The sequence below is a fragment of the Tiliqua scincoides genome, chromosome 2 (assembly GCF_035046505.1).
Source record: "Tiliqua scincoides isolate rTilSci1 chromosome 2, rTilSci1.hap2, whole genome shotgun sequence".
In the NCBI taxonomy this organism is placed as follows: domain Eukaryota; kingdom Metazoa; phylum Chordata; class Lepidosauria; order Squamata; family Scincidae; genus Tiliqua; species Tiliqua scincoides.
Window position 1 is genome coordinate 24,548,012 of NC_089822.1, and position 23,203 is coordinate 24,571,214.

Consider the following 23,203-nt stretch of genomic DNA (forward strand, 5'->3'; position numbering starts at 1 on the left):
TCCACCCCAATCAAGCTCAACCAGTGCAGGGGTCTGGAGGTGTGTAGGGAGGGTGAGGAGAAGGTGGGGAATGGGTGTTTCGGGGTGGGGGGAGAACGGGCAGCGGGTGGGAGGCGGGGCCAGAACCCAGCAGTTATGCCAGATCCTAGCCCCGTTCCTAGGTAGTGCAGAGTGTCGCAAACTTCGGGGGGTTTGGGGTGCTCAGAGTTCTTGGTTCTCAAACCCGAAAGCCCTCAAGACCCCCCTGTCCAGTAGTACTGCCACCACCCTGTATGTGCCAGTGCCTCAGTCCAGGGACATTGAGACCCTCTAGGCTTAACTCTATCCCTTGCAGGCACTGAGCTCTTTCTCCAATTAAGGCTTCAGTCCTCAAGTTACTAGACCTCAATGAGCACTTGGTAGTTTGCTGAATGACTAGGCAGGATTCTGAACCTTTGTCCCCAACAGATAATGAAACAACTTGGTAAAAGAGATTTTAGTTTACTAAGTACATAAGGTTAAATAAAGCAGCAAAAGCTAGAGGCATAAACATCTAGGAAACATATCAACAATAAAATAATAAAGCTAGCTGGCTATCTCTATTAATCCCTAACTCTCACCTGGGTCAGCTTCTCTTGTAGATCTTTTAGCTCCAGGCTACCTGTGAGGCCAGGTGCCCATTGTGGGCAATGGAGCTCACTGTGTGCAAGATGTTGCACCCCAAAAACTCTGCTCAAGAAGAACCGGACACACCCTTTGGGGCACTCATTAGTATACTTCTTATGCTAATAGTGCTGAGGTTATTTCATACTTATTTAGACTGACCAGTCAGAAACTCTTGAGGACATAACCTTCCTGAAGTTGGCTTGGTTGTCAACCCTCCTAGTTCTTACCCCTCCCAACTGGAGATTCATAGCTGCATTCCTTTCTGGCGCCCCTCAGTCTACTGAGGTGTTAAACATTCCAATGGGTTGTAATTCTTGTTGTCTGTCCTTTCTGGCCAGCAAAGGAGAGACAACAATCTTTTTGTTTGCTTACTCACATTCTTGCAGCTAGGAACTGCTAGCCACTTCTCCGTTACTGACTTAGTTTGGTTCAGGCTTCACATGCTAACCAAGGCCTAACATGTACATATCCATGACACAGAGCAGCTCCAGGCTGCTCCATTTGGCGCCATCTCGTCAGGTGGTGCAAATCCAAGTAGACCCATTGGGGCCCCTGCGGCTCTCTCCGGGGTAAGGGGAAGGGTTTCCCCTTTGGCTCAGGCTGAGCCTTAGCTAGCCCCAAACTTTTGAAAGCTGACCCAGGTGAGAGTTAGGGATTAATAGAGATAGCCAGCTAGCTTTATTATTTTGCCTGTTCCAATGCAAGTTAGGATTGTACTGCCCATTGATTTCAGCATCCTGTATCCTAGAAAGCAGTTGATGGTGGGCAAAACCTCACTCCTTGCAGGAGACCCTCTTGCTTGGGTTCCCACCAAAACCAATGGAAATCTAACACAAATGAGATGACAAGAACTAATGAAACAATAATGAATCTTATGTGATTTTACAGAACAATCCCCTAATGAAATTCTTAACAATGAAAAGAAATGGAATGTGCAATTACAAAGCCAGGATAGTGCACTTAATAGCCAATCTGAAAGAAAGTATTTTAACTTCAGTCTTCTTATCTCCCAAGATAATCTCTCTCTGACCAGCATTAACATTCATATGCAGCCCAGATTAAGTGGACACAGAGTGACATCATTTGAGAACTCCACCACACCTCCCAGATCCCAAAACCCCTACTGCAAACAGAAAAATAAATGTAGTGGTTCAGATGAGATCTGAGCACTCAGCTGAACACTCAGATGACCATTTCACACACCAATTCAACCTAGTAAGAAGAACTGACAAAGAACAGGATTTCAGGTACTATCAACAGCAAGCACAGGAAGTGGGTGGCTTACTGGGCAATTGTAGTTGTCCCTTCAGTAAGGGAGAGATTTCTCCAGCTGCCATGGGCTTATGATCCCCCCACCTTCCAGTCAATGCCTCTTTTCAAGGGGCAAACTTCTGTCACATACCATTTACACTAACCTTTACACTTGTACTTTGCCCCTTTGTAACCTTGCTCTGTGAATTAATGAACGAATGAAAGTATCAAAGATGAAGACTGTGCTTTGAAAATTTGTATTTTGTATTGGCAACCTTCAGTCTCGAAAGACTATGGTAATCGCGCTCTGAAAGGTGGCTCTGGCACAGCGTCTAGTGTGGCTGAAAAGGCCAATCCGGGAGTGACAATCCCTTCCACACCGGGAGCAAGTGCAGTCTGTCCCTGGTCTGTCTCCCTGGCTATGGGCCTTCCTTCTTTGCCTCTTAGCCTCAGACTGTTGGCAAAGTGTCTCTTCAAACTGGGAAAGGCCATGCTGCACAGCCTGCCTCCAAGCGGGCCGCTCAGAGGCCAGGGTTTCCCACTTGTTGAGGTCCATCCCTAAGGCCTTCAGATCCCTCTTGCAGATGTCCTTGTATCGCAGCTGTGGTCTACCTGTAGGGCGCTTTCCTTGCACGAGTTCTCCATAGAGGAGATCCTTTGGGATCCGGCCATCATCCATTCTCACGACATGACCAAGCCAACGCAGGCGTCTCTGTTTCAGCAGTGAATACATGCTAGGGATTCCAGCACGTTCCAGGACTGTGTTGTTTGGAACTTTGTCCTGCCAGGTGATGCCGAGGATGCGTCGGAGGCAGCGCATGTGGAAAGCGCTCAGTTTCCTCTCCTGTTGTGGGCGAAGAGTCCATGACTCGCTGCAGTACAGAAGTGTACTCAGGACGCAAGCTCTGTAGACCTGGATCTTGGTATGTTCCGTCAGCTTCTTGTTGGACCAGACTCTCTTTGTGAGTCTGGAAAACGTGGTAGCTGCTTTACCGATGCGCCTGTTTAGCTCGGCATCGAGAGAATGAGTGTCGGAGATCGTTGAGCCAAGGTACACAAAGTCATGGACAACCTCCAGTTCATGCTCAGAGATTGTAATGCAGGGAGGTGAGTCCACATCCTGAACCATGACCTGTGTTTTCTTCAGGCTGATTGTCAGTCCAAAATCTTGGCAGGCCTTGCTAAAACGATCCATGAGCTGCTGGAGATCTTTGGCAGAGTGGGTAGTGACAGCTGCATCGTCGGCAAAGAGGAAGTCACGCAGACATTTCAGCTGGACTTTGGATTTTGCTCTCAGTCTGGAGAGGTTGAAGAGCTTTCCGTCTGATCTGGTCCGGAGATAGATGCCTTCTGTTGCAGTTCCAAAGGCCTGCTTCAGCAGGACAGCGAAGAAAATCCCAAACAGGGTTGGTGCAAGAACACAGCCCTGCTTCACTCCGCTTCGGATGTCAAAAGGGTCTGATGTGGAGCCATCGAAGACAACAGTGCCCTTCATGTCCTTGTGGAAGGATCTGATGATGCTGAGGAGCCTGGGTGGACATCCAATCTTGGGGAGAATCTTGAAGAGGCCGTCTCTGCTGACCAGGTCGAAAGCCTTTGTGAGATCTATGAAGGCTATAAAGAGTGTCCATATTCGGCAAGAAGACCAACAAGGCGGCAGACTGGTTTGAAGCCCACTCTGAGGAGTTGACACCAGTCATTGAGGAAAAGAGGAGAGCTCAAGCAGCATACAAGGTCTGTCCCAGTGAGCGCAACCTGCAGGTCCTCCGAACTGCTCGCAGCAAAGTCCAACAGACTGCCAGGAGATGTGCTAACGACTACTGGCTCCAGCTCTGTTCCGAGATACAGATAGCAGCTGACACGGGCAACATCAAGGGGATGTATGATGGTATCAAGCAGGCCCTAGGTCCAACACAGAAGAAAATTGCCCCTCTGAAGTCTGCCACAGGCGAGGTCATCCAGGATCGGGCGCAGCAGATGGAACGCTGGGTGCAGCACTACTCTGAGCTATATTCCAGAGAAAATGTAGTCTCCGAAGAAGCACTGAACAACATTGAGTGCCTGCCTGTGCTGGAAGAGCTTGACAGTGAACCAACCCTAGAAGAACTTCACGTGGCCCTGGACTCCCTTGCCTTTGGCAAGGCACCTGGAAAAGACAGCATCCCTGCTGAAGTCCTAAAATGCTGCAAAGAGATCATCGTCACTGAGCTGCATGAAATCCTCTGTCTCTGCTGGAGAGAAGGTGGAGTACCTCAAGACATGAGGGATGCAAACATCATCACGCTGTACAAGAACAAAGGTGACAGGGGTGACTGCAACAACTACCGCGGCATCTCTCTCCTTAGCGTTGTAGGAAAGCTGTTTGCCCGAGTTGTACTAAAGAGGCTCCAGGTACTTGCAGAGAGCGTCTATCCAGAATCGCAGTGTGGATTCCGAGCCAACAGGTCCACCACTGATATGGTATTCTCCCTTAGACAACTGCAGGAGAAATGCAGGGAACAACGACAGCTTTGAAAATATCAGCATGGGAAATGTGCCCACCAGCCAATTTTCATTTCATTTGAATCTGGAATGCAGTATGTAGTTTGTGCAGCCTACACTTTATTGCAGTCGATTCTGCTCAGCTCTATCAACTTGCAGGTTTTTTGTGTGTGAAGATTAGGAGCCCACTCAGTGGTAGTTCTACTTTTCCTGCAGTGTTCCTTTAAATGACCATTTAGCACATCTCTCATTATTCCTCTTTGCCTTCACTATCACAGCCTTTCCCTTCATTAAACCAATTTTAAATGCCTCCCTGGTTTTTACTGTTCCTTTGGGCAACAGGAAAGACAACAGAATAATAAAATATCAAGATAACACCTTGCTCAGCACAAGTCACTTGACAGTCCTACAGAGACACTTCTAGGCCTCACTCCCTGTTTTGAACACAATATCCACATTATATACTGTGCACATATTCAGTATTAAGAAAGAAAGGGGCAGCTCAACCCTACTGAAATTTCCCTGCACTGAGGTAACAGGGCCAGTGTGGTCTTGTGCTGTATCCCATGGGGGAATTTTGCAGTCTGGAAGCTTCCTTAAGGTAAGGGAACATATGTCCCTTGCTCCAGAGAAAGCCCCAGCTGTGGCAAAGGGTCTACTCAGACCCGCACCTCCTATATCACTGGTGCAAATCCAAGAGGATCCATGTCAGCAGATCTGGCCCAGGAAGGGGGATAAGATTCAGCACACACCAGAGGTGCTGATCCTGCTTCCCTCTTGGACAACACTAGAAAGGCAATACTGAACTGTTTATTTACAGTTATATATTTTATAAGTGTTACACTGATATCCCACTTTTTCTTCCAAGGCAGAAAGGAGGCTTGCATTTTCTTCCAAGGTGGAAATGAGGGGTTTTGTCAGGCTGTCTCCTATCCTGGCAAGGTGGCTTGTATCATGTGCTCTCTAACCATATTTTGGGAACCATGACAAACCCCTTTGGAAACTGAGGAGACTTTTAAAAGCAGATTGTGATGGGGCAGAAGAAATGCTTTTGATCTTAGGTTCTGTACTGCAAAAGTGGGAGGGAAAAGCAGCATGGAATTTGAAGAGGACAGATCCTTAGGCCACAAAGCATCAGATGAGAACTTTAAAGTTATTTATTGAAAACATTTATATATCTCACCTCATCCCAAACTGAAGCACCCTCCAACAATACAGCAGTAAAACAAATATCAATAATAATAAAAAGATGCTCAGCGGCAGCAATACAACACAGGAGCATGATGTCCACTCAAAATGCCCTTTTCTGGAAGAAACAGGCTTTTCCTCTTTCCCAGTCTTGGTGGGTATAGTCAGGTACCTGTGAATTCTTTATTACTGAGGGAGACAGCAGTAAGTTCACCTGTAAATAGCAAGTTTACTCAACCTATACGTTCAACAAGACAATTATGAACAGCATTGTAGGTCTGTGGTTTTAGTCTTGAAGTCTTGACAGTGCACTCAGTTTTGATGTATCTTGAATCAAGGGAAAAAATGGTTTCCTAAATATCATTCCATCTATTCTACCACTTTCATAAATTCTTCATATCAAAAGGCATTCACTGTACACAGTGACATGAATCTTTCTTTTGTTCAAAGCAGTAAAGCTATATGAAAAAGCAATCCTTTTAAGTTTCATAAATGAATGAAATTCATTGATTTTCTTATGAAAAGAAAAATCTGTATCATAAACAGGCACATAAAATGTCCCTGAAAAGCATAAATGTGTCCATTTCTAGGAAAGACTGACCACAGATAATTGCATCCGCTGCCATACAGAAGTTTATGCTTTTTGTACATCAATTCAAAAATCATTTTTCAAGCATTTGTTGATGGATGCAAAAAGCTCAACCTTGCACTTGGTCACAGCCCCATGTACCCAGCCTGCAATAGACATGAAACCAACATAAAAATATTTCCATTGGCCACCGCACACTCAAAATCAAGATGATGGATGTTAACCTGAGCAATATAAAGTAGGTGCCAGGAATTGGAAACCAGAATCAATGTGGGATGGGGGTTAAGATAGTTATTAAAGACCATCTTAACCCAGGTAAAGTTCTAGCTTAGAAGAACAAGAAGCCTTTATAGCCCCCTCCTGTTTAGAACCAATGGCCAACCTTGGTGAGAGGAGACAGTTCAGAATCTGGAGACCTTTTCCTGCCTGAATATGTTGTAACCTTTCTCTATGTCCACATGGCAAATGTGAGCCATGGTCTCCCATGTTCCCAAAAAGGGAAAGAGGGGGGACCCAGGAAACTATAGGCCGGTCAACCTAACATCTATACTGGGTAAGATGGTGGAATGCCTCATCAAAGATAGAATCTCAAAACACATAGACGAACAGGCCTGGCTGAGGGAGAATCAGCATGGCTTCTGTAAGGGTAAGTCCTGCCTCACAAGCATTATAGAATTCTTTGAAAAGGTCAACAGGCATGTGGATGCGGGAGAACCCGTAGACATTATATATTTGGACTTTCAGAAGGTGTTCAACATGGTCCCTCACCAAAGACTGCTAAAAAAACTCCACAGTCAGGGAATTAGAAGACAGGTCCTCTAATGGACTGAGAACTGGTTGAAGACCAGGAAACAGAGAGTGGGTGTCAATGGGCAATTTTCACAATGGAGAGAAGTGAAAAGTGGTGTGCCCCAAGGATCTGTCCTGGGACCGGTGTTTTTCAACCTCTTCATAAATGACCTTGAGACAGGGTTGAGCAGTGAGGTGGCTAAGTTTGCAGACGACACCAAACTTTTCTGAGTGGTGAAGACCAGAAGTGATTGTGAGGAGCTCCAGAAGGATCTCTCCAGACTGGCAGAATGGACAGCAAAATGGCAGATGCGCTTCAATGTCAGTAAGCGTAAAGTCGTGCACATTGGGGCAAAAAATCAAATCTTCACATATAGGTTAATGGGTTCTGAGCTGTCTGTGACAGATCAGGAGAGAGATCTTGGGGTGGTGGTGGACAGATCGATGAAAATGTCGACTCAATGTGCGGCGGCAGTGAAGAAGACCAATTCTATGCTTGGGATCATTAGAAAAGGTATTGAGAACAAAATGGCTAATATTATAATGCCATTGTACAAATCGATGGTAAGGCCACACCTGGAGTATTGTGTCTAGTTCTGGTCGCCACATCTCAAAAAAGACATAGTGGAAATGGAAAAGGTGCAAAAGAGAGCGACTAAGTTGATAACTGGGCTGGGGCACCTTCCTTATGAGGAAAGGCTATGGCGTTTGGGCCTCTTCAGCCTAGAAAAGAGACGCCTGAGGGGGGACATGATTGAGACATACAAAATTATGCAGGGAATGGACAGAGTGGATAGAGATGCTCTTTGCACTCTCACATAACACCAGAACCAGGGGACATCCACTAAAATTGAGTGTTGGGAGAGTTAGAACAGACAAAAGAAAATATTTCTTTACCCAGCGTGTGGTTGGTCTGTGGAACTCCTTGCCACAGGATGTGGTGATGGCGTCTGGCCTGGATGCCTTTAAAAGGGGATTGGACAAGTTTCTGGAGGAAAAATCCATTACGGGTTACAAGCCATGATATGCATGTACAACCTTCTGATTTTAGAAATGGGCTATGTCAGAATGCCAGATGCAAGGGAGGGCACCAGAATGAGGTCTCTTGTTATCAGGTGTGCTCCCTGGGGCATTTGGTGGGCCGCTGTGAGATACAGGAAGCTGGACTAGATGGGCCTATGGCCTGATTCAGTGGGGCTGTTCCTATGTTCATGTTTAGTTTTGTGTTTAGTTTTAGTTCTGACAAAAGGTTCATAGACCTTCCCTTCATATATCTTGAATCTTACATGCTTTAGTTTTAGTTCTGACAAAAGGTTCATAGACCTTCCCTTCATATATCTTGAATCTTACATGCTTTTTTCACCACTTCTACATAATTTTTTATAGGCTTCATGGAAACGTCTTGCCCATTTCTGGACAATATACGGGACAATATACTGAAATATATTTGTCATTCAAGCAACCTTTTCCTTTTTGTGTCTACAAGCTGTTCTCTGGTTTCCATATGAAATTTACTTTCTGGGGACAGTCAGGTAGTATATTAGGCTCATTTGGACATGCACTTCATAGGCTAGATACACTCATCTTCATTTAATTAAAACCAATGAAATGAATATAAAGACCAAAGGTCTGTGACCAGCACACATCATTCCTCATCCTCACCTCTTATAACACTATTCTCAGGGCCACTGATGTCCAAGAAAAAATGTTTGAATGATACCAAACAAACAAGAAGCAGGGCATGTCAAGCGGCTGTCAAAGCCATCAGAGAAAAAAAACCAATGGATTATTCTCAGAGGGAAACAATAGATTTCACCAGAAAAGAAAGTAACATGACAGGTATATACATAAAATGCAACAAAATGCTGGTATGCATCTAATCTGACCACACTCACACAAGAATGCACGAACACTCAAATCCATAATTACAATGCAAATTAATAACAGGTTCTTCCCACAATCAAACAGGTAAGTTCCTTTCTCTAGTCCTGCAACAATTATTGGAATACAAAGGCTTTGAGGCACACAGTTTGCTCACCATTCCTTCTATCTATTTTTGGTGTAGAAACAGATTCACCTGCAGAGGTTGAAAATCTGAGATATTGCTCCCCAGACAGACCTCACACAATAACTAGGGGAAAATAATCTCTACTTCATTGTTCCAACTCTAGCAGTAAGTCAGGTAAGTATTTTTTTTTTTATGATTGTCACTCAAATACGGTCAGAAAGAAAAGGAAATGAAGAAAATGACCTTTAAAAGAAATCAGCCAGCAAATGCAATTTTGAAAGCACAGCTGGCTTCCTCTTTTGTTATTTAGAATAGCATCCATTTACTACCAGAAGTAGCTTCAGTGGCTGGGACCCTTGTCTCATGGCTATGAATTGTCTTTATGATATGCAGCCCTGTCTTTGACTGCTGGGATCTGAATTGCAATTCCTTGCAAGTCTGCAGGGAAAAATGAGAGGCCACCATTTCTTTCCCATGCAAAGCTGACTATTACTAGAGGTGGGGAGGGAAGGGGCTGCCGTCCTTACCAGGTGTGTGCCACAGTGAAGCGGCGCTGCTTTGGTATGTTGCTATTCAACAGCATCCTGCGCAAGAGCCTTGGAGAATTTCTCGGAGAAATGACGGGTGACAGCTTCGGAGAAATAGATGAAGACTTCCTGGATGACTTGAGTGTTTCATGCTGCAACAGGTTCTCCCTCAGAGTCTTCACAAGGTCCTCATTGAGCCAGGGATTTTGACAGTGGGGATTATCCACTTCAGGTACAGCCAAAGTGTCCGGACTTGTTGTTTGCTGAGTCATGTTTCCAAAGCAACTTAGACTCACCAAGAGTCTGTATTCTATAAAAAATCTAGAGTAGATATGCTCTAATACACAGGAGGATATTTGTTTTGGTCGCTAAAAATCAGATACACTGTACGCTTCCTTTTCTAATTCAGTTCAAAGGAACTGTGCAGAGCTTTGGCTCTGGTTCCGCCTATTCTGCCTTCAGCATGGTGTTGCCCGCTCTCGGAGCGCCTCGGTACAGATAACGAATTGCAAAAGGGAAAAAGAGCAAGCAAACTCCTCCGCTGAACTCATTAGACATTGCCACTCCTCTCGCAGCCCACTCTTGTCAAACACCATTCACTCCTGCTGGCTATACTTGCACGTCAGCGGAGGGGAAAGGAACGGCTGCATGGAGCTCAGCTCCTCTGCCAGAGCCGCACGGCTGTCTGTCTATCTGTCAAACTATTGGAACTAATGCACCGCAGCTGCTAGAGTGACTCCTGATTATGTACACACAAAGTGCCGGGAGGAAGGCTTAAACATTGGCGCGTCGTTTTGTTTGGCTATTTTTCCATCTGTTCTTTCCTCAGTCAGAAGGGAGGGGTGGAAATGTCAGGCATATTTTCTCTTTTTGTTTATCACCCCCCCCCCCCAGCAAATAATCCCAGCCCTGTCATGCAGTATTTGAACAAATAATTCACGTCAGAAAGAGCTCAGCTTGTTTTGTTTTGTCTTTTTTAACCAATTTGCCACCCCAGAAGAGTTGATCTTTCTGAGGCAAACAAACAGGTTTCTTACAACATCCTCCAGTTCAATCAGGTATCAGTGGTGGACTCACCACAAGGAAGGTAGCTTAGCCACCTGAGGAGGTGAATTTGAGGCGTAACTAAGGGCAGCAGAGCAGAAGACAGGTATATCTGGGACCATCTTGAAAGAGCTGAAAAAGGTGCAAGAAATTACAACCCAGATGATCTGGCCAATGTAGTACCTTCCCTCTGAGACTGAAAGCATTGGGGGTTGCTGAATTTAAAGGCCAAGTGACACATTGCATGGAATGTGTGATGTGGCCTGATTTTTTTAAATTTTAAATTAATAGACAAAATAGAGAGAAACTGTGGTGGGAGAATAAGGGGCTTTTAGCACTGCAGTTGTAAATCTGATCAGGATTCCTTCCCCCCACCACAGACACACACCCACACTTTTAATTTTTTTTTTTTTTAAGTTTACAGTGAAAACAAACAGAAACTTAAAGAATTAAAATAGCTTGTATGGGGTTGTGATTGGAACTAAAACCTCAACAGGGACAAAGGGCGATGGTCCTCTCCCCTACAACATGGTTTTGCCCCATTTTGGGTATCCCTTCCCCCAGGGCAACTGCTTTAAAAAATAAGCATACTGGACCACATTACAATAAGTAGTTCAGCCCTAAGATAACTGACATGGTATGTTATTATCATGATTATTTACACAGCATTTTTCACCCCACCCCCCAAATCACAAAGCTATTTACAGAAAATTGAATAACTATAGGTGTGGAGAAAGAGGAGAGAACAGCTCTCTTCCATACTACAAGAACTCGGGTTGATCAGTGAAAATAATTTTCAGAAGATTCAAAACAGGCAACATTAAGGATTTCTTTACAAAACACATCATTAATAGAATGTGAGGTGTGGAGATGGTTGTTGGCTTATATGGCTTTGAAAGGAGATTAGCCAAATTCATGGAAGAGGAGAGGTCTATTACTGGTTATTAATCATGACAGCTAAATGGAACCTCTGCAGGGAGGGAAATTGCCTTATGTCCTGTTTTGTAGGCTTCTAGCAGGCATCTAGTAGACAATTGTGGAAAGCAGGGTACTTGGTTGGCAACCTTCAGTCTCGAAAGACTATGGTATAAGCCTACAGCACCCAGCATTCCCAGGCGGTCTCCCATCCAAGTACTAACCAGGCCTGAGCCTGCTTAGCTTCTGAGATCAGGCAAGATCAGGCATGTGCAGGCTAACAGTTGCTAGAGGGTACTTGACAGATAAACTTTTGTCTGATCCACAAGGACTCACTCTCCCAGTGTTCTATTCTGACCCATGGAATACAATGCTCTGGGAAGGGTTCTGGTATCTGGTGCAAATCCTGTCAAAATAAAGAGGAGTTGTGCAAGGGCACCAGAATATCCTGGTGAGAAATACAAAGCAGAGCAGTCAGTCTTGCTGCTGCACAAAAGCCAGGATGCTGAATACATCCCTTCTAATTAGATATTGCCAGTTCCTAAGCCGGTAGCTTCCTGTAACCATTAATGATTTCTTAAATGTTACAATTATTATTTTGAAATGGCTCAAAGTAATTAAGTCAATGTAATCACCATGACTCTTACTCTTGAAGACTTTTATTAGATCTCGTTCTGAACACGAGATCCATCTTTGCTCTAAGCATTTGTAAAGGGCACTCTCCTGCTGCATTTATTTTTGATTTAATTTTTAAGTATTTTCTACCAAGGGATCTGAATGAAATTTCTGTTTTCAAAACTACACCCAACACTGCTTAGCTACATACAAAGGGGAACGTTTTTATAAACAGCATTAATTTTCCCTGAGTCAGACAAGCTCCTAACGCAACCAAAGACAACAAGTTTACAACCCTTTTACTATCATAATAATAATCAGCATTTATACAGTACTTTCAAACATGAAAAGGTCCAATCCATGGGTTTCCTGTCACTGTATTAGATTTGTCCCTTAGGGTGCAATCCTAACCTGCACTGGAACCGCCAGGCCAAGCGGCCTGTACTATATCTAGCACAGGTTAGATGCAGGCTGGAGGTCACCTAGTGGTAAGGGGATTTTTTTCCCCATACCCCATACTGAGCCCCAGTTTGCCCTATGGGGCTACTTGGAACTGTGCCAGCTCTCAGGCCAGGGATGGAGGTTAGGATGCAGACTTCACTGCTGATCCAGCCCCCTCCCAGTCCCAATCCTCCCCCGTTCCACCCTTCCCCACCCAAAAATGACCGCTACCCAACCCCGGAACATCTTCCCACCACCCTCTCCTACTCTCATACAGTCCAGCACCTCACTGACCTGTGCCAGCCTCCATGGAGCTCTGAGCCAGAGCTGGTAGGCCAGCACATGTCATTGTACCAGCATAGCTGGCTCATGAGTCAACACAAACTTATGGCATCTTTGTGACACTTCCAAGCTGGCGCAGGGGGCCTAGGCTGGCACAATGCACAATCAGGTTGCTGATGTGCTATTGTTTTCCCTACAATTAATCACTAGAGCAAATTTAAGAGGAAAGTTATTAACTGTATTATTATTATTAGGCATGATCCAATCAAGAATTAACACTTTTGATTTGGACTGTAACGAGTTAAGTACATGCGTAACACTCATCAACTGGAAGCAATGGGACTTAGAAGTACTTAGATTGGGCTGGATTGTGTCCATTATTATGAATTCATCCCCCTACAGTTCTTCAGTAATGGTCATTCTTCATTGTCACAGCTGAAAATCTCCTCCAAAAAGACTCCTTATATAGACTATATAGGGACAATCCCATGGTCAAGCTGTACTGAACTATGAGAAACCATGTGGTCATCATAGTCTTGTCTGTACTGAGGTCATGCAGACACTACTAGGTAAAACAAATCAGGCTCTAGTAACTGAAATCTTGTTACTTGCTGAGGCCATGATTCACAAATGAGTTGCTTCTAAAATATTTTGGAGATCATGGACCCTACCACCACTAACTATTTATTCATGTTATTCATTTGTTATTTAGATTTATATCCCATTCTACTTCATGGGTTCAGAGCAGCTTCTAGGAATTTTTTCCCCTACATGTTTGTCATCCTGTCCCCAAGAGAGTCACAAAGAAAAAAACAACAACAATGTGGAAGATTAAGACAGACCAACTTAATGGCAAGTGACATTGTAAACATAAAAGAAGAACAGAGTTCAGGGCTTTATCCAAAAAGCAATGGAGTCCTTGAGATGCCCTAAAGAGAGGCAAAAGCTGAATGCCACCTCCTGGAATGCTACTCTTTTCCAGCACCAACAATCTACAACATAAACACAAGGCAGGAACTGATTCTTTCTCAGAGTATTACCAGAGTCAAATAAAAAAATCTGCAGGTAAAGTCCTAATCACTTTCACAGATATGAATTATTCCTCAAGATGGCTATCACCATGTAGGCAGAGTATATGTTCTTATACAGGCACTTTCTGTGGTCTATTTTATCCACCACTTAAATTAAATTTATTTTACCTGATAAACACAGAAGAGGGTACTGGGCAGAGGCTATGGGCCACCACACCTGTGTTGGCAAGCACACTCACATCTTCCCTTCTCCTTCTTCCCTTCCTTCCTTACCCACTACCTCATGATGCTGGCTGGGCCACCTCTTTCACCCCTCCTGTGATCTCAGTAGTCACCACTCCCACCTATTCCCACTCCAGCCTTTTCAAGCCAGCAGCAGAAGGGGAGGTGTGGGGAGGAGGAGAGGGAGTGAAGGTGACCTGGAGTGCCCCTGCCCAGGTCTACACATCTACCCCTGCCCAGATCTACAAGAGTGGAACATCATGGTGCTGCCCACAATCAATATGTATAAGGTACAGACACTTTATTTCAAACTATTCAACCAGTCACTTCCTTATTTGGGGGGGTTCTGAGGACATATTTAGAGATATCTGTATAGAAGCAGGATGTCAGCAGCCTGATAAGTCTGCTTTGCTTCAGTGAAAGTGTAGTAGAAAAATAGTTACCATTACACACAAGTTCAGGGGTGGCCTGTTAAGGAAGTTGGGTGAAGCAGCTGCTTTGGGTAGCAGGCATCCTGCTCAGGATGCCGAGCAATTGACCCATGGCAGTGGCCATAACTAGCATCAAGGAGCAGGCCACATGAGGCACTGGCTTAAGGTCCATGTCCATGAAAGGGCCCACCTGGCTAGGCCTACCCCTGAACTCTCTGTACCAGTGGCAGGGAATGTCACCAATTCACCAATCGGGGGGCAGGTAGGGTGCTGCAAGTGCTCAGTGCTGAGCTTTGCCCCAGAGCCCCAGCAACTTGATGCCTGCCCTGGCATTGGCTCTTGACTCAACAGTCAGATGCTTATAGTTTGGCCAAGAACTGGGTAAGTGAAGAGTAGCTGCGAGAACCTCTTCTTGCTGGCTTCCTGCATGAGAAAGGAAGAAGCAACTGAAGAATCATCCAGCTCTTTCAGTTTGAGAGTTGCCTGATTCTCCAGCTGTCACCTCCAGGGACCCAGCAGGATGAGGCAGCACTGTTACCCTGCACATGCCCAATCTCATCTGATCTTGGAAGCTAAGCAGGGTCAGGCTTGGTTAGTACTTGGATGGGAGACCGCCTGGGAATACCGGGTGCTGTAGGCTTATACCATAGTCTTTCAAAACTGAAGGTTGCCAACCATCTCCCACTCCGGCAGCAAGAGCACACATGGGGTGGAGGTGGAGGTGGGAATAGGCCTGCACGCATTCTTGTATAAGCAGATACGTTGGACTTGGACCTGCAACATCCAGATTCAAATCCCCATTCAGCCAAGAATCTTCCTGGGTGAACCTTCTTGGGCCAGGCACTATCTGTCTGCCTCAACCACCTCACAAGCTTGTTGTAAGGACAAAAGGAGGGAAGGAACCATGTACACCACTCTGAGCTCCTTGGAGAAGAACAGTATACAAATGCAATAAATAAACATTCAAGAATAATTCTTAGTTATCATATAGCACTTTCTGAGCATGCTTCACACACATTGTCTTTATTTTAACCTTACAACAACCCTGCAAGGTAAGTATTATTAACTCCCATTTTGCAGCTGAGGTGCTGAGACAAAGAAGGATACCTGGGTACTTGGGCTGCAATCCTACACACTTTCCTGGGAGTAAACCCCATTGAACACAATGAGACTTACTTCTGAGTAGACACGACTAGGATTGCACTGTTAGTGAGTTCATGGCAGAGGCAAGATCTGAACTGGAGAAGGCTTGATTTGTAGCTCAGTCTCTTAACCACTATGCTACATTACACATTTGTGCGTGTGTATTTAAATTCTGACACGGCAAGAGGCTTTCCAGTCAATTTTAGGCAGATGTTCCTTTGTTAGCTCTGCCTAATCTGTTTGTCAGGAAAAGGAAAGTTGAAGAACAAAGAGAAAACATCATCTTTTTTTCTAAACTCAAAAAATTCATCTTGTTACTTACTAAAATGTATCAGCGATATTATTAAAAAATCTGATTATGTTTCAACAGAGTCATTTACACTGCTTGGAGATTTTACACATACACTTTTTAAAACATTTCCTGCTATATTTAGGAATTGTATACAGTATTTGAGCATTTCCAGTCCAGCGCCATCCATCATTACTCCTCTATCTTCCATCATTGCAAACCTGAGAAACTGACTAAACCTTGAGCAGATAAACCCTTATGAGCATTAACAATGCAATTTGATTCATGCTTACATAGATGTAAATCACACTATATTTAATGAGGTTTGCTTGCTGGAAAATGTGTTTTCCAGCCTTATTTATGTCAGTCTTGACCATTTTGCAATATACGATTAGAATGCCTAAGCTACAGTCACTTGGACAGCGGCTGAGATGAACAAGCTTTTGCTAAGCAGTGAAGTAAGCTGCATTCACCCAAAGAGGAAGTGAAAGCTTAACTTGAATTTCAAGTAGATCCAGTATTGCACAATGAGCACACGGCAATTTAAACACGGAGTGTTTACCTTAGGATCTGAAAAAAATCTTTGCAATGTGATTTGCGTAGGCAACGTTCTTATCCTGCTGTTATAGACCCTTTACAAGCCAAACATGCCATACAGTGAAAATATTATTCATTCATCGCTCCCTGAGCTTTAGACAGCCTCTGACTTCTATGAACATAAAGAGAGAGGTGCAGATGCTGCTGTCCTCCTGTAAAGGCAGGCACAGTTAAGTTATCATGAATCACAAGGACAAAGGTTCAGTTGCTTCAAAAAGGAGCACTCTGAGCTATTATATTTTTATTTACATTTTTTGCACGTATATCTCACCCTTCCTCCAAGGAGCTCAGGGGGTGCACATAACTCATCCTCCTTTTATCGCCACAGCAGCCCTGTGAGCTGAGAGATGAGTGAGATGACTGGCCCAAAGGTCACCCAGTGGGTTTCATGGCTGATCGAGTTTTGAACTCAGATTTCTTTGGTCCTTGTCTAACATCCTTAACACTATACTACACTACACTGACACTGGACTTTTCCATCACCAAACCAACCCAGTGAGGCCCAGCTCACTGTTACATGATCAGTATTTTATTTCCATTTATTTCAAAGTGTGTAGGAAACACACATGCACTTAGTGCTGAACGCTGCCCAGGGAGCAGGAGCCAGGTCAGTAATGTTGCTATTTACAAGAATGATGGCTGAGGCCCCAATCCACAGATCAAGGACACACTTTTGATTAATGGTTGGCAACCTTCAGTCTCGAAAGACTATAGTATAAGCCTAGAGCACCCGGTATTCCCAGGCGGTCTCCCATCCAAGTACTAACCAGGCCTGACCCTGTTTAGCTTCCGAGATCAGACATGTGCAGGGTCTCTTGGCTAAAGCACAATCCTATGCCTGAGTAACATGGGAGCAGGGACAACTGTGCTGGCCCAAGCAGTTGCACAAGTGCAATAAAGAGCTCTGTGACACACTGGTAGTAAAGAACACAGGCAGGAAAGGCCTTCACTGTCCTACTGGCACTGGCCCCCATCTCACAGGGTCCAAACAGAGTGCCCAATGGAGCAGGTAAGCACTCAGGCATCACAGGGGTTGGGGGAGGGTGGGGAGGGGGTTAATGGTGTGGGAGGGGGCGGAAATGAGGCAGATCAGATCCAAGAGGAGGAGCGGCAGGATCGGCAATGCTGGTGCACACCGAATTCTATCCCCCTTCCTGAGCCTGAAAGTTCGACAAAGAGCTGCTCAGCCTTGTGCCAGCTATTTAGCAGGCCCAGATCCGAATTGCTCCATTGAGTAGCTTGGAACTTACACTGGGAAAAAGGATAAATGTCTGTCCCAGAGCTGGTAAAGGAAGAGGGACAGACAATTCAATACTATTAACAGTTGCCCTAGAAACAGAGCCACAGAACCTGGAAGAGTCTCAAAGAAGTTGGAAGTGACATCACCAGAGTGAAGACTATACAGAAGACCATGGAGGTCAGTGGGCCATGACAAGACAAATGTTGAAAATCACTGCCTTGGGGGTAAGTTAAGGACCAACCTTGACCCCCTTGACATACTCATGGTAGGAAAATGTTACTATAGTCATGTGACACCTGACCAGGACAAAGATCATCTCTTTGGCAGCTATGCAACAAAGGGCTCAGTTAACACAGAAATAATTCCCTGCTGACCTACCTGAAGGCCTTAAGCCCAGAAGCCAAGATTGGAACTTTACGTTGGCCCAAGAGTGTTTTCATATCCTTATATGCAGCCGTGGCCTCCAACCATAAGCAATGCCTACCTGCATCATGTTTCTGTTGGCAAGCGGAACATCTTGACCATTTAGAGCAGTCACACAATGCCTTTGGATGTCAGTTGCCCAGCTAGTAGCATCATGAGACAAGTGAGTTCCACAATCAGAAAGATTTTCTATGAAAATATGTGCACACAAAACAATACATACACATACACCCCTCAGGGGATGGATTTTTCATAATTTATTTGGATTTCAATTCCGTGCAGCTTTAATACCAAGACTCTAAATTCTAAATAACATAATTTGTTTATTTATAAATGTATAAACATACATTGTTCAGAGAGGGCTGGAGGCCCTGTCTAAACCAAACCAAGAAATGATATCACTGTTTTCTAAATGTTATTTAATTAGCCAACATAGATCATATGAGAACTGGCGCAAATCTAGCCAGCAGTCACAGGACCTTAGCAATCTATCACAGACACCCAGTAAAATCCTATTCATGTCTAGTCAGAAGTAGGTCCCACTGTGCTCAATGGGTTTACTCCCAGGAAAGTGTCTAATATAGCCACAATCCAGCACATGCAAAATCGCATGCCAGAGCGAAGAGCTGACATCTAGCCTTCTTCGCTGTGTGGCAAACTGTGAAAATACAAGGAGATCATCTAGATCAGCCATTTTCAACCTTTTTCAGCTCAGGGCACACTGTCAAGGCACTAAAATTGTCCAGGCACACTCCCAGTTTTTTACTTACATTAAATTACTACATTACAATTAATTTTTAATTAATATAATTAATACAGTTAAATAATTACATGACAAAGGGCACAAGCCTAACCAGGTCTACTCAGAAGTAAGTCCTATTTTGTTCAATGGGGCTTACTCTCAGGAAAGTGTGGTTAGGATTGCAGCCAAAGACTAGCTGGGAATGTGCCTGTGGGATTTACGGCTGAGTAGACATGCCTAGGATTGGGCTTTTGGTTGCACTCTTTTTTCTCAAATACATTAGCAGGCAACTGGTACTTCTCTCTCCTCCTCTCCCCCACCCACCCCACCCCCTCCCACAGGCACATTCCCCCCTCTTCTCATAACTGCAGTTAGCACCTCTCCTACTGTCCCTCCCCTCACTGGTCCACACCTTCCAAAGGTCCAGAATCACTTGCCTCACATCCCCCCCCCAATTGCCTGTTCCTGTATTTCTGAAAAAGTGTGACCAAAAGCCCAAGCCTAGGCATGTCTACTCAGAAGTAAGTTCCATTATAGTCAATGGGGCTTACTCCCAGGAAAGCGGGGCTAGGAGAGGAGCCTGAGAGCTGAGCTCAGCTCAGGCATGTCTACTCAGAAGTAAATCCCATTATAGTCAATGGGGCTTACTCCCAGGAAAGTGTGGATAGGATTGTGGCCCAACACCCCTCCTCTAAAAGGCAAAGGCTAGGCAAGAGGGTCCCTTTTGGGAGCTGCAGGCAACTGTGGCAAGGAAAAGGGCTTTAGTGGCTGCTGGCCTCAGCAGACTGGCTGGCTTCCTACTTGCTTGCCTCCGCCCCCCTTCTCACTCACTCCACCCAGACCTCCTCCAGGCTCCTCTGGCTGCCCAATAAGCACACGGGGCAGGCAACAAGGGACTTCATACCCAATCCTAGGCTTGTCTACTCAGAAGTAAGCCCCATAATAGCCAACAGGGCTTACTTCCAGGTAAATGAGGATTGGGTTACAGCCTTCCTTTTGCTGAGCAGCAGGAGATGCAAAGCAGCCGCGGCTGCTCCTTTTTCCACTGCCACCGCATGAGGGTCAAAGCAGCCGCTTCCCGCACCCGAGGCTGCTGCCTACATCCTCTGGCCCTGCGGCACACCTGAGGCTGCCTCGCGGCACACTAGTGTGCTACAGCACAGCGGTTGAAAACTGCAGATCTAGGCACAGAGGCATACTGAGACACCAAAACCCCCATATGCTCTGAGATGGCCCAGTCTGCTTTCTGCGTATTTGAATCATCCCATCCATTCTATCAACACTCTAATTATATTTTGCTGCTAGCAAGTCTGGACCATCTCATACCCTCCAACATAGTATAAATGGAAACAGGGATAAGTGCAAAAGACCCAAATTCTTATAATGATCAATGCCCCCCCCCACTAACATACATTGTTGAAGGCTCTTCTCCAACTGATGCATATCACAAGGGTTTACTTTGCACTGATGTAAAATTTAAGAGAACGTTTATTCTAATAAGAATACTGAGCATTTATACAGTGCTTTTGAGTGCTGAAAGCCCTCAAAAGTACTGAAAGTACTGAAAATACTATCTGACAATCCTTACAGCAACCCTAAGGTAGAAGGCATGCTTCCCACTCAGCAGTTGAGGCTGAGAAGGAGTGACTTGCCTAAGGCCCCAATGAGTTGATGACAGAAAGAAGATTCAAATCAGGAAAAGCCCTCATACATAGCTTACAGTCCAATCCGAAACAGGGCAGGCGCATCAGGGCCACAAGGCCTCCGCTGCATCCAATGCAGTTTTGAAGCAGGCTGGAGGTCTCCTAGAGGTAAGAAGACCTCCAGGAGGTCTCCTACCCCACCAGTGGTGTTGTCAGAGGGGTGCAGGGGGTGCAGGCTTCACCCGGTGATGCACAAGGGGGGTGACGCGCACTGGGGGATGATGCGCTAAAATTGTGGTTTTAGAAGCAACTCCATCATGCCATATACTGTAGGATGTGGAATTTCCAGCAGAATGCAATGCAAAAACCCAGAGTGAAATAGCTCATTTCCTTCAAAAGTTATGGCCAAAAAACCGGAAATAAAAAAATGCATGGAGTCCTATGGAAAGTGAAACTGAGCTGTATTGTGCGTTTACTCATGAGTAGGCATACTTGCCTTAGTGCAATGGAAAAGGCAGGCTGAGAGGAATCCAACGACACCAGAATGGTCCTTATCCAATGAATGCAGCCAAAAAAAAAACCCCAAGAAGGCGGTCCCTCCCTCCCAGTTGCGAATGTATTGAGCCCTATGGAAAGTGAAACCAAGCCACATGGTCACGTTTGCTTGTGAGTAGGCAGACGTGCCTTGGCCTACTTGGCCTGTCTGAGATCAGGCCAGGCAAAGGGGAATGTGAGGACACCAGAATGGTCCCGATCCAATGGAACTGGAGCGCAACAAATGCTCCAGAAGGCAGCTTCTCCCCCCCCCCACACACACTAAAAAGGACAAAAAAAGAGGCTTGAAGTGGTAAGGGAAATGTTTTCTATTTTGCACTTGTAAAGCCAGTAGGGTGTTTATCTTGATATGCTTGAAATAGAAGAACTTTAAACTGGGCACTGGGGAGGGCTGGAAATCTCACTGATTCTTTTGGCGTGGGGGGGTGTTATTGCAGGCAGACCACAGAGAAAATTCACTTGGTGGAACAGGACTGGCTCCCCCTTATTTAATTATTTATTTTATTTTAATTTAATTATTTATAATTATTTATTTAATTTGCTTGATGATGTCACTTCTGGCATGACATCACTTCCAATGGGTCCTGGACAGATTGTCATTCTAAAAAGTGGGTCCACTCTACAAGTTTTCAAAATCACCAAAATCAGAATTTGGAGGAATAATACCATCATCATATATCAATCAATGCATAATTTCATGCAGAATGCAATGCAACAAACCACATTGATATATTCATTCATTCCACCTTTATTGGCATAAACACACATTGATGTATCTGTGTTCTATCAAAAGGTACAGCAAAAAAAACCAGTGGGGGCGGGGCAATGGTACATCACCACGCCCACCACCCGGGGTATTGCCCCGCCCACTGCATAGGATGATGCGCAGGCCTCCCGCACCGGGTGACGCGAATCCTAGTGATGCCACTGTACCCCACCGCAAGTAACACCCCGGCCTGCCCCTGGGGCTACTCAGATCTCTGCAAGTTATGTAGCTGGTGGAAGTCCAAGAGCCCTTTGAGAAAGGTTAGGATACAGAGGAGGCCTCCTCTGAGGATCCTGCCTCCATCCAGACCTGATCCACCCCTGTTCAATTCTCCTCCCCCTTGATGCCCTTCCCTGCCTTCCCACCACCCTCTCCATGCCCCTCTGCTGCCCAGCACAAATCCTCCCTCAGCTGCTGGCCATGAAGCAAGATGCAGCATCAGTGGGGCAGCACAGTCCTCTCCTCCAGTACTGCCTTTTCTCTGGGTGTGGTGACATGCTTGATGGCACATTTGCGACACCCTCTGCCAGAAAAGGGACCACTGCACCAGCAGATCTTTGAGTTAGGATTGGGCTCACTGCCTGACCCAACCTAAAGGACAAAGTTACACACGAAAAACATACATGCCCTACAATGTCATTGACCTTACAAAATATATCTTCCCAACTGCTGTGTGTGAAGCTGTGTACTGCACAATGCCTCATTGAACATGTAGATGCATTTTCATGGGTATATGCTCCCATTCCAAGATTTAACTTCCAGAGATCCTGTGAAGAGAGCTAAATCTTGCAGCATGCCAACTTCTCACATGGACACGCATTGGTTCATTTTGCTTAGCATTGCCTGCATTGACCAGTAGTGAGTCTCTAGGGTTCCAGGCAGGGATCTTGCCCAGCTCAACCTGGGAATGCTTGAAATGAAATCTGGGATTTTCTGCAAAGTATTATTAGTATTAGTACTATTTGTATTTTTAAAATTGTATGCATTCAGGTTTTTGTGATTAGTTCAACTTATTGTAATTACCAGCTCCCAAGGTATTAAATAAACATGAAATAAAATCAGTAACTGTAACCATATGTCTGGAGATACCCCTGATTTGCCACGCAGGTAGGGGAAATATTGCCTTGAACTAGTCTGAAAGCAAAAGGGCAAAAAGTGCAGATGGCACTGCACTGGTATGTGTTATGACACAGTTTCACACTGACTCACACCAATCTACAACCAGGGGTTGCATTCTGTAGTAGCTGAGGTTTCTGGAGCATTTTCAAAGGAAGTTTAACTATAGGCTTTATTCATCACTCTATGCAGCTCGTACCCCACTTGCACCCGTATTCCCAGTGCTTTTT

At 45.1% G+C, this 23,203-nt stretch overlaps 1 protein-coding gene and 2 pseudogenes across 3 annotated transcripts in view; 1 reads left to right on the forward strand and 2 right to left on the reverse strand.

The window, feature by feature from the left end:
- Positions 1–23,203, reverse strand: part of PDE4D (phosphodiesterase 4D) — a 624,208-nt gene that overhangs the window by 416,153 nt on the left and 184,852 nt on the right. Inside the window, exon 1 of one of the 3 annotated variants that reach the window (XM_066614473.1) lies at positions 9,479–9,956. The exons of the other annotated variants lie outside the window; for them this stretch is intronic. Within the exon in view, the coding sequence (XP_066470570.1) occupies positions 9,479–9,750 (272 nt within the window). The 5' untranslated portion in view covers positions 9,751–9,956. Of the gene's footprint in view, positions 1–9,478; positions 9,957–23,203 lie in introns of those variants that run through there. 3 annotated transcript variants of the gene reach the window in all.
- Positions 11,614–11,731, reverse strand: LOC136642976 (5S ribosomal RNA; annotated as a pseudogene).
- LOC136643201 (5S ribosomal RNA) lies at positions 14,981–15,099 on the forward strand (annotated as a pseudogene).